We start from the raw sequence: 13345 nt of genomic DNA, 5'->3' as shown, positions 1-13345 counted from the left end.
ATTTTTGAAAAACCGGAGACGACGGACGAGAAAAAGTTTTTCTCGTCCAGTCTCCGGTTTTTCAAAAATGTGTAACGTCGACCAGCTCGCCTGTCTACCACGGCACCGTGCTGTCTACTCACTCTATCTTCAAGGCATTTTATAATTGTTTTGTCTCTATACCCGGTTTATCAACCGTTCTTTGCGTCATCCTAAAAAACTACTGATATCAAGCTGAATTGTTGGGTCATATTTTTGTGGTGGCTTCTTTTGGTGCTTTTGTGATGCTGGTACTGCCATTACATAAAGCTGAAGACTAATTTCTGAAGCATTCCCCTTGCTCCGTTTTTTGTTTTTTTCGAAAATAAATGATTCAGTGGAGCCTTAGACTGATTCTTGTGTGTCTAAGGGTGGAAAGGTCTGGGTGAAACATGCAATACCACCTGGTGTTCTACTAGGTACACAACATTTGAGCAGAAAACATGTTTATTTGTGAAGGCAAGAAAAAAAGTGACAAGTCGAACCATTGAAGCAGTTACAAACTGTTCCATGGTCTGCAAATATCCCACCGCATTGTGTAGTGTTGGCTCAACGCCAGTGTAACGCAATGGACAACAATGAAAACAGCCAGGCAAGTAGGATATGTTTGTAAACAATAGTTGAAACTAAGGTACAATCAAAATTCTCATGTCCACAAGATGGGGTCGTCAGACAAAAAAGAACTCCGATGACAGCCCTCTTACAAGGAAATGTGGTTGTGCAAATGGCAGAAGTTATGTGCAATGCAGTTATCACTCAATATGCAGTCAGTATATTAATAGGCGAGGATCAGTGGCCGAGTGGGCTAGCGATTCTCAGCTTGGAGCACATGGAGCAAAAGTGCGTGCTGAAGAACCCAGGAATCCTGGATTCAATCCCCACCCCTGCCCGTTTCGATCTAGATGAGCATCATACCGGCACGGGTTCTCATATCACTACTGCGTGGTGCACGTTAGACACCAGGCCAGCGGTCGTACCGCACTGGCTAAATTTCTCATCTACAGCGAGAGACTCGCCGCAACTTTGCTATGGCCGACCAACTTCTCAATGTCTACATATCCACACAACTCAATTTTTTTTTGTATTAAAGGGGGGAAACAAGTTGGGTCGTGTGTTATTAAGACAGCTCGACTTTGGTCAGCTTTCGCAAAGTGCGACAAGTTTCTCGCTGTACATGAGAAATTGAGCCAGTGCGGATGACTGCTGACCTGTAGTCTAATGATGCTCACAGTAGTGATACACAAGTGCAGCCAATACAGTGGACTGGACTGACTAGATTTATCACCTGTGGCATACTTTGCTTTTACGACAGAGTGATTTCCGACATCTTACGATCTTACTGGCATTTCCTAAAGTGTAATAAACCTATCTAAGATGAGCACATCTTGGCAGACTTCTTCTTTCTTTGAGCTTCTTTCTTCATACTTTGGCTAATGTGCTTACTGTGCTGCCTCATCCACATGCTGACAAAGTAGTGCAACACCTGGGCAACTGTCTCTTCTTTATGTTCGGCACATGGAAATGTTAATGTGCACACGTCAAGAATGCTCTCGATTGTCTCCCAGTAGACGGTCTGGAGTTTTACATTTTTCACAAAAATCTCCTCAGTTTTCTTCAGCTGGTTAAAAAGATTTCGGTTTGGATGAACTAAGCCTCCCCTGTTTTGATGTTTGTCAGCGCTGCCTCAGCGGACATGTTTGGCTCGATGCTGAAAGCAGAACGGCACGTAGTGCAGCTTGAAGCCTTTCTCATTTTCCTGCTCAAAAAACCTGCTAAATAATACAGTACGCAATTTGCAACACTGGTTCCTTCAGCATTCGTTTCGTAGAAAACGTCCTCGCACTCCCAGTCATCAACAGAAATGAGATTGTCAAGTTTCTTCTTTACTTGGTCGACGAAGGGGGGAGATGACTTGCTCTCATTGTCTGCACTGATAAGGGCTTTGAAGTCTGATGGGTCAAGTAAAGGTTTCTCTCCCTCGACGACTCTACAGTTCCCAAATTTTGGGGGCTTCAGAATACTGTACATACTCAATGTCTGGTACAGCTGGAGGAATGTGGGCATCGATGGGTGGTCGTTCTGACTGCCTGCCATTCTGATCTTTCCAAAGAAGCGTTCAATGGGATCCTGATTTATCTTGCTTGTGAGGACAAATCTGAAATTGTACTTCTCCAACAGGAGCTCAGAAAGTTCCCTTGTAGATCTCAAGGTGACACGAAGTCCTTCAGATGTTGTCTTTGTTAGAAACATGTCCTTAATGATCGCACCACTCTCCAGCTCCTTTTCCCAGTTGTCTAGCCATTCCACACCACGTTTCAGGATAGCAAGGTCCGGGCTCCTTTTCACGATGCCTTCATCTGGGAAACGACGATTCATCGCGTCGAACAGGTCATTCAAGATCAACGTGAATTCTTCGGTTCCTTCACTGTTCACCACAATGTGCACACCTCGGCCCCTGTAAAACTGAATTCCCGAGGCCATGGAGCGACTAAACACTTGTGTAGCGAGCTTGACACGCATTTTCTCACAGGTACTAGGGTAGATGTGTGCATGCGTAGTCTTGGGACATGCCTTTAAATCTCCAGGTACAACGTGGTCTTCTTTGTAGACAGCAGCGTAGTCCTCCCACTTTATCCAACGCCCGTCCTTCTTCAGGTACCTCTGTTGTTTAAGCCGATTCCGGATGCACTTGATCAAGTGTGGTGCATCAGAAAAGGCAAACACCTTCCTATCGGGGTCGCTAGGATGTGTAAATGAGTTGCAGCAGTCTCCGAGTTCTCCACTAATGCCCAAAAGTTTCCACGTCCTTCTGTTCGTAGATGCGCCGTCACTCACAAAACCGTGAATTTTCGCACCAGCGTTTTCCATTAGTACAATGGCTTGTATCAGAAGCTGTGCAAGCACAGTGCCTTTTGTTGCACTTTTAGCTGCGAAAACTCCAATAGGCTGCGTGTAACTTTCGCCAAACGGACAAAACATAAAAACCAAAGCATGATCTGCAAGTTCGTCAGAGTGTTCAGCATCTGAAATCAACCCTACATATGTCATTGTCTTCGTGTTGACACGCTTGCTCTTTCGGACTTGCATTTCATCAAACATGATTATGCCATGTCGTTGGAAGTCGTCCTTTTTCTCCATTTTCTTCTTCAGGGCACTGAAAAACTTGTTGTCGAAACCAGACGTGAAGCCTACCATCTCAATGTAGCGACGTATTGTTTGTACCGACGGTAAGGCCAGGACTTCATTCTCCATGAGAAATCGATACCCGGCAGGTGACCTAATGTGGAGGGGGAGGCAAAGTAGAATTCAATTGTCGGTGTATCTTTGACCCTTTTTCGACTGAGCCTTGGCTGCCGCAACACACTCCTTTAGCACAAGCTGCTGGGCCTCGGGTAGATTTGCCTCTCTGGAGAGATGATCAAGGGTTTCATTGTTTACCTCTTGCAGTTTGGCTTTACAGCTAGCCAACTCTGCCTCCAGCTTCCTTTTTCCTTTAAGAAGACGCACTTTGGATTTACGGCAGGCAATCCTAGCTTTCCGTATTATATCCACACGGGCTCTCTTCGACGGGCTAGCCAGAAGCCGGATGCGTTTCATTTCACCCTTCTTCTTCCTTCTGGCGTCGTGAATTCGAAGAACATCCTTTAGTCTCGTACAGGCTTTGCAACTTTTCTCTTCTGTGAACAATGTGCATTTTTTGTGCCGCCATGTACCGCACAGGTCAACATCCGCACACTCGGGGTGAATACCACGGTACATTTCATTACATGGGCCACCAGCACACACATGCATTTCATGAAAGTCCTGAATGGCGCTTTTCATTACACTGAGAGAATTCAAAGAGATGTCTTGGCTTATGCCCTTGAGGGTGACAGAATGGCCGTGAGTAAACGTCCTCACTGACAGAGAGGCATCCGTTGAAGCAGTCACTTCAAGCGCCTTTCGGGTAAAAAGTGGCTGATCACGATCTTTTGGCATAGCTGATTCAGTGAATACGACAGATATCACTCCAAAGCCATCAAGTACCTGTGCAGCCCAAGCTCTGCTTGGAAGGGAAAGGCTGGATGCACAGCTTAACAAGAGGGAAAATGTGAGATGTTCTTCTCCGAGGTGTCTGCAACCAGTCAGTGTGGGAGGCTGCTTGTCCGTCGGTGCAGCATGACATGGCGTTCCCGAACACTGTTGGTTTTTCAGGGAACCACGGCTCGAGCAGTCAACCTGCGTGGTAAAAGAACAGGGCGCTTCGAGTTGAGAGATGGTTCCACTATCAGAAGCAACAAAGTGAAAAGGTGCGGTGGTCCCCTCTTACCTGGCCGCAATCAGTCAGTGCGGGAGGCTGCTTGTCCATCGGTGCAGCATGACATGGCGTTCCCGAACACTGTTGGTGTTTCAGGGAACCATGGCTCGAGCAGTCAACCTGCGTGGTAAAAGAACAGGGCGCTTCAAGTTGAGAGACGGTTCCGCTATCAGAAGCAACAAAGTGAAAAGGTGCGGTGGTCCCCTGTTACCTGGCCGCAATCAGTCAGTGCGGGAGGCTGCTTGTCCGTCGGTCGAGCGTGACAAGGCGTTCCCAAACACTGTTTGTGTCCTATGGAACCACGGCTCGAGCAGTCAACCTGTATGGTAAAAGAACAGGGCGCTTAGAGTTAAAAGACGGTTCCACTATCAAAAGCAACAAAGTGAAAAGGTGCGGTGGTCCCCTCTTATTTGGCCGCAATCAGTCAGTGCGGAAGGCTGCTTGTCCGTTGGTCGAGCGTGACAAGGCGTTCCCAAACACTGTTTGTGTCCCATGGAACCATGGCTCGAGCAGTCAACCTGTTTGGTAAAAGAACAGGGCGCTTAGAGTTAAAAGACTGTTCCACTATCAGAAGCAACAAAGTGAAAAGGTGCGGTGGTCCCCTCTTACCTGGCCGCAATCAGTCAGTGCGGAAGGCTGCTTGTCCGTCGGTCGAGCGTGACATGGCGTTCCCAAACACTGTTTGTGTCCCAGGGAACCACGGCTCAAACAGTCAACCTGTATGGTAAAAGAACAGGGCACTTAGAGTTGAGAAACGGTTCCACTATCAGAAGCAACAAAGTGAAAAGGTGCAGTGGTCCTCTCTTACCTGGCCGCAATCAGTCGGTACGGGAGGCTGTTTGTCCGTCGATGCAGCATGGTATGGCGTTCCCAAACACTGTTTGTGTTCCAGGGAACCACGGCTCGAGCAGTCAACCTGCGTGGTAAAAGAACAGGGCGGTTCACATCCAGTGTTGCTTCCTTTATTAAAAGTAAAACCATAGTAGTGCAGTATGCAATTCATTTACTGCATTTAGATTCCAATTACAGGTGCTGGTGACTGGAATATCAATGCTACTGGTCATAAAGGAATGATACTAAAGATAATTTAGGGTGCTGCGAGAGTACAGTAAACACTGAAGGCAAGTATTTGAGTGGTCAGTTGTTTCCATGATTGCTATATAAAAGGCATTAAACTAAGGACATTCACTATAAAAATTCCACAACAAAGTTTACCTTTGCAACATCTTGGTGAATTCCCCCACAATGTCCTCCTCCTGCTTCAGGATCACCATGTTCAGGATACACCACGGGTGATGCAACGCAGCTGGGATTAAGGCGTCGTCTCTCACACGACTCTGTTGCTGCTCGGGGATCATCACGCTCAGGACACAGTACGGGTGACGCAGTACTGCTGAAATCAAGGCGTGGTCTTTTACACGATCCCGCTGTTTGTGGATCATCATGTTCAGGGTACACCACTTCCGCTGGCGACCCGGCACTGGTTGAGGAAGCCCGGCTGGACCCCAAGGACACATTAGTGACAGATGACTTCGAATGACGTCGTTTACAAACGCTCGTCGTAGCAGGTACTCTTCTTCGAAATGCTTTTCTGGGCTTCTTGTGTCTTGTTAGGTACGTTGGGCAGCCCGAAAAATGCTGGGTACAGCGTCCACTGACAGCACGGGCTTCTTTGGGGCATCCAGAAGAACTTTACCGTCCAACAGTAATACGATCTTGACACCATCTCGGGAGGAAAATGCTTCGCGCAGACATGGTCACTAGACAGCACTATCCGATCAGCTCTCGGGATTGCACGGCGCCACTTTTCCAGGCGGGCAGGATCCGAAGGAGCTCTGAACACGGACACAGTCTCCGCACACGACCGGTAGCCCGAATTGCAATTCGGAACAAAACAATGCTTGCCCATTTTACGACATAGCAGCAACTACCTACGTACCTCCAAAACGTCCACCGTAGCTCCGTTCCCCGTTTCTATCGTCGCCGCTACCTCGAGCTACGCACGTAGCACGTTTTTAATTTCGAGGACGATATTCTCAGGCCCTCGAATGAAAACGAAGCCCACTGAAAGCGGTCCCACCACAGTTACATGTCACATCGTCAACGTACGCGGCATACCACGCCTTTCTTGCACCGTGATACCGAGTCCGCGGTTTTGGGCACCTGATCTCGCAGCGCCCCCTAAGTCGACGGTGTCTGCGTTCGAGGCACACAGTCCTTCTTGCACCGCGGTTCGAGGATATCCCTGAACATTATGTGACCGCGCTCGCCTGGCGAGGAGAGTGGTAAGTGTCATCACCTAAAGTCTTTTCTTGCACCGTGGTACACTCTAATGAAAGACCACGCTTGACACACATGCGACATTGAGTTTGCTTCAGTGGGCCCAACTGTGGAGTTTATCAAGATGATGTGCAAATGGTTCGCTGTCATGGATGGGAGCAACACCAGACAACATATCCACAAAATTGACCCAAACAGTCGATACTTTATCGACATTGAGGATGCAAGGTTGGAGTGGCTCGAGGTCACATTCTTGGAATAGCCCAAAAAGCTGAAGACGGAGAGTCACCCGGACAACTTCTTCAGTAAGGAGACTTACCACACACTCGTTCTCACGACTACATCGAATGTCGAGTGCATTTGCTTCCGAATGTGCATTCGCACGAAGATGAATTTCCTGAAAGGAAATTCATCTTCGTGCTCGAACAGAAGTTTTGAATGACCCAATTGTGGCATTGTATGGGCTTCTCCGCAGAACCGCAGGCCATAACGATGCCATGGACATGACTAGTGTTATGTGCGGACTCGAAAAAAATGTTAAGAACTGGAATTGTCTCTTCATCTGTGCAGAGCAACAGAACTGCTCAACATATTTCTGCAGCACAAAAGGAATTTCTAGTGATGCCACCCAAAATAGCAGCCATAGTTTCTTTCCATCAGCAGCAGAAGAAAGGCTTCAGGAACTCTGCACAACTCCAAGGCAGTGGATGCCGAATCCTGAAGTGGCAACCCTTGCCTTGATTGGTGGCTACTTAGCTCATGTGGTGACAAAAAAGTGAGCTGCGAAGGCTGCGTCAAACTTGTCGAAAAGTCCGAAAGAAACGCACTTGTGTATGGGCTGATCGAGTACCAGGACCGAGACGGTTTGAAGTACCCCACAAAAGAACTCGTCTCTGTGTTGATAGGTCTCAAGAGGTTCGTGGACATAATGCTCTTTCACAGGAAGGCGATCACAAAACCACTTGAATCTAATGTGGAACGTGCTGTTGCAGTGTTGGTGGACCTTCCTCTTCTAGTTTGTAGTAACCGCAACTCCAAGCACAGGAGGATCTTCCTTGAACTTTTAGTTCAAAAGTTTGTGAAACCTCTGCTGAGCAACCACGTGCTTAACATCAGAAACAAAAGCTTTGTTGCAAAACTGTACCTGAAGAAGCCACTTTCTCGTAAAGTGCTGAAGATGTAAATAGTGTTAAGGCCCGTTCACACACTTGAACCGGATGGGACCGACAGAGACAAGATGGGTTTTTAAGCCTTTTGCGACGGCATAGGACCGTATGCACTTCTGCGGAGGAGGTCCTAAACAAAGGGCCTAAAATCTGGTCTTGTCTCATTCTGTCCTACTCGGTTGCAAGTCTTTAAAGGGCCCATGAAACGAATTTTGGGCTGGAATAAATCAATTTAGATTGGAATTTTACTAATAGCACATCGTTCAGTGAGGTCAAAGGAAAAAAAAAGTAGAGAGTCGAAAGCCTGACTTTCGGTACGAAAATTTTTAAACACAGCGGACTATTTCGTACCTCCTTTCCTTCGTCAGCTCTCTGCCTTTTCATTGTGATACCATCTGCAGTCCCCAAAGCACGTCATATGACACCGGGCCTCACTTATTCCCTTCACCCCTAAACTGACATTGCAGTGGAAGCTACACGCTTGCCGGACCAATCAGCCGCCTCCCTTTCATCACCTGACCTCATTCTCTGCGCGTGAGTGTGCGCGAGAGAGCGTGATGACGTGGCAAAAGTGTGGCTGGCCCAACGAGCACGTAGCTTCCACAGCACTGTCAGCTTCGGGGTGAACGGGGTGGGGAAAAAAATTTTTTCTGAATTTTGAACGACGGGCTAATCTTCTAGGGGGAGAATGGCAGTATCCAGGTGCACAAACAATAGTCTGAGCAAGAGAGGACTCCCCCCTTTCCGTCTTCTTGAACTGTTTGGTGCAATGTGCGGTTTATGAGTTGAGGAGGAAAGCTAAAGAGGAAAAAGTTGTAAAATTGTTTCATGACCCCTTGAAGTCTTTTAAGGTTGCAAATATTTGTCCATACATCTTGGTAAATATTTTTCTTTAAAATCTTGTATATAGCTTCTGTAGATATTGACATATTGTTGACATTGTAAAAGTTCTTTGTGTATGTAGTGAATACTCTTGACGGTTGTTAATAATTATTTTCTTAATCCTCTTAATAAACACTTTAAACGTTTTCAGTTTTAAGTGGTCTTGCTCTTGTGAAATATATTGCAAACCTAACATTCTCACGTTTTTGTATCTTGGAACTTTTATAGCTCGAACAAAGTTATTAAATATTAATGTTTAGTGCAATTAAAATCGAGGGTTCTCGGTCACTAGTACTTTTTAAATTACCTTGAAAATCTTTTTATATAAAATAATAGATCTTGTAGGAAGCTTATATTTCGCTGTTGCCCTCATTGTTATCATAAGCTTCACGAACGGGAGCGCGATAAGACAAGCTCATCACGCAAATTTATTGCCCGCGATAACAAGTGGAATCAATGCTACGTCCAATCAAACGGAAGCATGTGAAGAATTTTCCAAAAGTAGCACTTCTCTATATTCCCGAAATAATACATTCTTAAACAGTGGGAATAGCATCTCGTTTCCATATTCGTCAAATGAAATAAACAGTTCAATGAGAGCAAATACCGGCATCCGTGAACTGCGCCGAGTAAGCAGCTTTCCCACTCACTGCTGGAGCGATGTGTGTTCGGGCTGCAGCGCCACGTAGCGGGAAACGAGAGAAATAGGGGCGTCTGCTGGGACCCATTGGGAAGCGCACGACCTGACAGGCATTACCGTATAAAGGAAGCGTTGAACTAACGGTCCTGAAACTCCAACGGCAAAATGGTGGCCGACCTACCGTAAAATCCCGAGAGATAGCCCACCTAACATGAAGAGCAAATCAGGTGAAAATATGTACAATCAAGAAAAGTTTAAAAAATTGATATTTTAAGGTCGTGTCCCTTCCGGCAACGAAGCGAAGATATCTGTACTTCCCACTCAGCAATGTTCGCGTATATCCTACCGTAGCTAACTAGCCGCATTTACGCCGAGGCCATCACTGATCCCAGTACTACGATTAATAGGAATGGGCTATCTTTCGGTGTTTAAAAAAATATAGCAAATCAAGCCCAAAATAGGGTTGGGCTATCTTTCGGGGTTGGGGCATCTGCCGGGATTTTACGGTACCCAACAATTGACATCATCAAGTCGTACCGCCCGATAACAGAAGCAAAGGTTGGCGGAATGGCCAGAAGGAATACAAATTCTGGAAGAGCTTCAAAATGGATTCTGAGGAGACAGAAGGAACAGAACGCAAGAGCGCAAGTGAGATGGTGTATACTGAACATTTTGAACCAACCCGAGAATGAGACCTTCTTCTCTTCTCCTGGTGTCAACTTTCATATACCACAGTCTCGGGCTGCTTCAAAATCTTCAGACAGTAGGCTAGAAGATAACCTATTTGTCATCACTTAATGTATAGATAGAGCAATGAAGGGCCATAGCCTATTAGGGTTAACTTATTTGGACATCAAGGGAGCATATAGCAGTGTGAACCAGTAAAAACTCTGGGACCAGCTGAAGGGGTATAACTTCGTTACAAATTTGACTAGGTCTCTTCAGCAGGTGTACACAGACAATACAGTAGTTATAACATGAGAAACAGAAACTACACAATCAGCAGCAATTAAAGGGACACTGACAGGGTATTTATGCTCGCTGAGGTTTTTAGTTGTACGTGACATATGAGAGCTCAACTACCCAGAACAGAATTTGCGCCTCGAAATTCGGTTTCTTTCCGCCCGAAAACCGCCGATCAAGAACTGGCCAGTTCGAGTCTCGCTCACTCTCTTTTTCGCGGTCACGGGCCGTTTCCTAAGGTATCGATGCGACCACCAAATTTAATCGAAGTCGTGGGTCACTGAAGGCACACACTCAATATTAAAAATAGAAAAAAATATGAAACCCATTTTTTGTGGCTTCTAAAAAGCTGTAAATACTTTGATTGAAAAAAAAAGTTCCACAGACAACCGGAAGCATTCTGTGCGTGCGTCGTTTCGCGTATCGTGGGACTCGCGGGGCCGGCGATGGCAGCGGACGACGGGCGTGGGATCGCTATTTCTGAACTGTCGTTCGCGGTACCGGCGAATTCTGTCTACCGTTAAAAGAGAAATTTGGGACTGATCAAAAGAATTGGTATTCATCCCGTACGACACGCCCGGCCACCAAGCCGATTTGCACGAAGACGTCGCCGAGCCGTCGCTCCCTTCTCGTGGCTGAAGACATCGCTCCCGCAAACGTCAAGCACGACGTGTCTACTTCGAGTTCAATATGCACGCGTACGATTTCTTTACTAGGTGCGAATGTCCCCAAAGCGTGGTGCTTCCCGACTTCGACACGGGAGTGCTTTTGCTAGAGAAAAATCGACAGCAAACTTTTCAACTTACAGTTTACCGGCTGAATTATTACTAGGAAAGAGATCCACCAAGATACCGATGCCCCAGTAGCTCAGTCGGAAAGACGTCCGGTTCGTACGCGGTAGGACCGGGTTCGATCCCCCGTGAAACTTTATTTTTTTTTCAAACATTTTCCGATGTTTACATATGTATATTTTTACAATCATCACTGAAGAAACAAACAAAAAATAACAAACTAATGTTGTGGACGATACTTCGCTGAATTAAATGGTATGGGATTTCCGTTTTGACACCTGCGAGCTCAATGTAATCACTTTCCACAAAATGCAAGGAGCGTATAAATCAGGTAACGTCCACTTTCCGAGGTGCCCGTATATGTTCTACAGGAATTGCAGCCAGCCGTTGGTCCCGATCCCGTTGATCTTTCTGAAACTCTGTCGCACAATGCCACTTTTTTTCGGATGCAGGAAATGTGAGCCAGCTGTTCACGCAACATCTTGGGTGTATTCTTTTCGGAGCCGATCATGGAAATTCACCACGGGCACTCACTACTCATCTCCAACTCCTCAATGTAGAAAACAACTCATCTTGGAGTACAGAACAACGAGCGGAACAAACATAACTGCAAAAAAATCGCACGGCGAGCAGTTCCCGACGCCGCATCGCACGCCGCATGTCCTGTCGTCCGCTACCGGAGAGGAGAAAAAAAATAAAAAATAACGCACGGTCGGGTGTAGCCACGTGACTTCCGCCACTCGCTCTCTTCTCTCCACTTCACCGACCTCCGTCGGGTTTCGGTTTCGGTTTCGAGGAGTTGCGTCTTTTGGCTTTATTAAAGAAATACGCTACTCTGTTGCAAAATATTAATTGGGTAGTCCTCCGACACCATAATGAAGCGCCTGGCAAAAAATAAAAAAATTTTTTTGGGGGGTGTTAGTGTCCCTTTAAAGGGTAACTGCAAAGAAAAAAATGTGTATTTTTAAACAGCCTGATTGGGACAAGCGTGTCACAAAACAAATTTTCTGCCAAAAACAAAATTTTTTACAGCAATATTTATTGCGTGAGACTCATTTTAGTTTGTGGCTATTTCATCTGTTTCAAATTGCGCGCCACAAAGTTGGTATTATACGTCACAAAGTGGCTGCTATACGTCACGGAGTGACGTTAAACAGATTTCCAAAAAACACTCGACCCCAGGGGCAACAAACCCTTTTCCAGCCCAGTCACTGAGTTTGAGGCTAGACTCTCACCGGTGTCCCTCCTAACCCTAACCGAGTGGACTGTGATTTCAATAGGCGCAGCCTGCGTAAGTGCAGTTTCAAATGCTGCTGGCGGCTAAATTCTCGTCTTTTCCCGCTATATTTTGTGTTTATGGCACATGTATTTTCCCGAGGACATAGAGAAAGCATTGTGCCACATTTGAAAAATTAAAAAAAGCAAAAAAAACCCTAAACTATCTTTTTCTGTACGCGCGCGAGAAAACGAATGCGACTGGAATGTATAGTTCTAGTTATTTGTTTATTTCTTACGATAAGTTTTGACGGCGCCGCGGGATTCGCCGCAAGTGAAACAACAAAGCGCTTTGCTGACAAAAATAAATTGCAACAGAAGAGGGCCGAAAAGCATGTATTTTTCACGCTCACAAATAATGTGTTTACCGGTGGACAGGTCGAACAATATATCGTACGTACCACACGATGCAGCGTTATCCGAAAAGAATTTATTTGAGAAAGATCTCAAATAACACAGTCACAGTCGACGACAGTCACATCTTGATGATCGAACGGAATCCGAGATGACTTCGTTTTGGAGCACGTGTTGGGGAGAGGTTCCTTTTTTTACAACCGCACCAAGGCAAAGAAACAAACGCGATTGACCCGTTTCTCACCCCAACCCGGACAACTATTTTTGGAGATGACTGAGGATTCTACGCGGATTATGTCGGGGAGGGGGGAGAACAATGTTCGCAAAATCGCGTCGAGGGTTGTTCGACGTCCTTCACCTCCTTCGTTTCCCGTGAATGTCGAGCAGAAAAGCTTGAATGGCAGGCACTTACCAGCCTTATTTCTCACAATGGAAGATAACACAAAAAGGGTACGCAGCAGACATAAAAAAAGTTAACTAAAAACTTTCAAGAGGGGCGAGAAAACGTTGAATGCAAAACCGCAACAACATAGGTAGAGAACCACGCTGAGCGGGCCTTCACAGTCCCAGAGAGTGGCAGAAAATTTCTAGCTGATAGAGGGTGCGAGAGTCGCACCAGCCGCATCAGCATCAACATGGCGGCGGCCTAGGAGCGTTTTTTGGAAAGGTGTATAGCAGC

At 46.2% G+C, this 13345-nt stretch overlaps 1 protein-coding gene across 1 annotated transcript; it reads right to left on the bottom strand.

Moving 5' to 3' along the window:
* Positions 1–5019: 5019 nt before the first annotated feature.
* On the bottom strand, positions 5020–5786 carry LOC121048399. The gene is made up of 3 exons (XM_042290362.1): positions 5531–5786; positions 5124–5231; positions 5020–5032 (listed from the first exon to the last, which is right to left on the bottom strand). The coding sequence occupies exons 1-3, from the start codon at positions 5758–5760 to the stop codon at positions 5020–5022; spliced, it is 351 nt and encodes a 116-aa protein (XP_042146296.1). The 5' UTR covers positions 5761–5786.
* Between the last annotated feature and the right edge of the window lie 7559 nt (positions 5787–13345).

Source organism: Ixodes scapularis, unplaced genomic scaffold (assembly GCF_016920785.2).
Source record: "Ixodes scapularis isolate PalLabHiFi unplaced genomic scaffold, ASM1692078v2 PGA_scaffold1__304_contigs__length_218370807, whole genome shotgun sequence".
In the NCBI taxonomy this organism is placed as follows: Eukaryota; Metazoa; Arthropoda; class Arachnida; order Ixodida; family Ixodidae; genus Ixodes; species Ixodes scapularis.
This window is presented reverse-complemented; position numbering and strand designations above follow the sequence as displayed.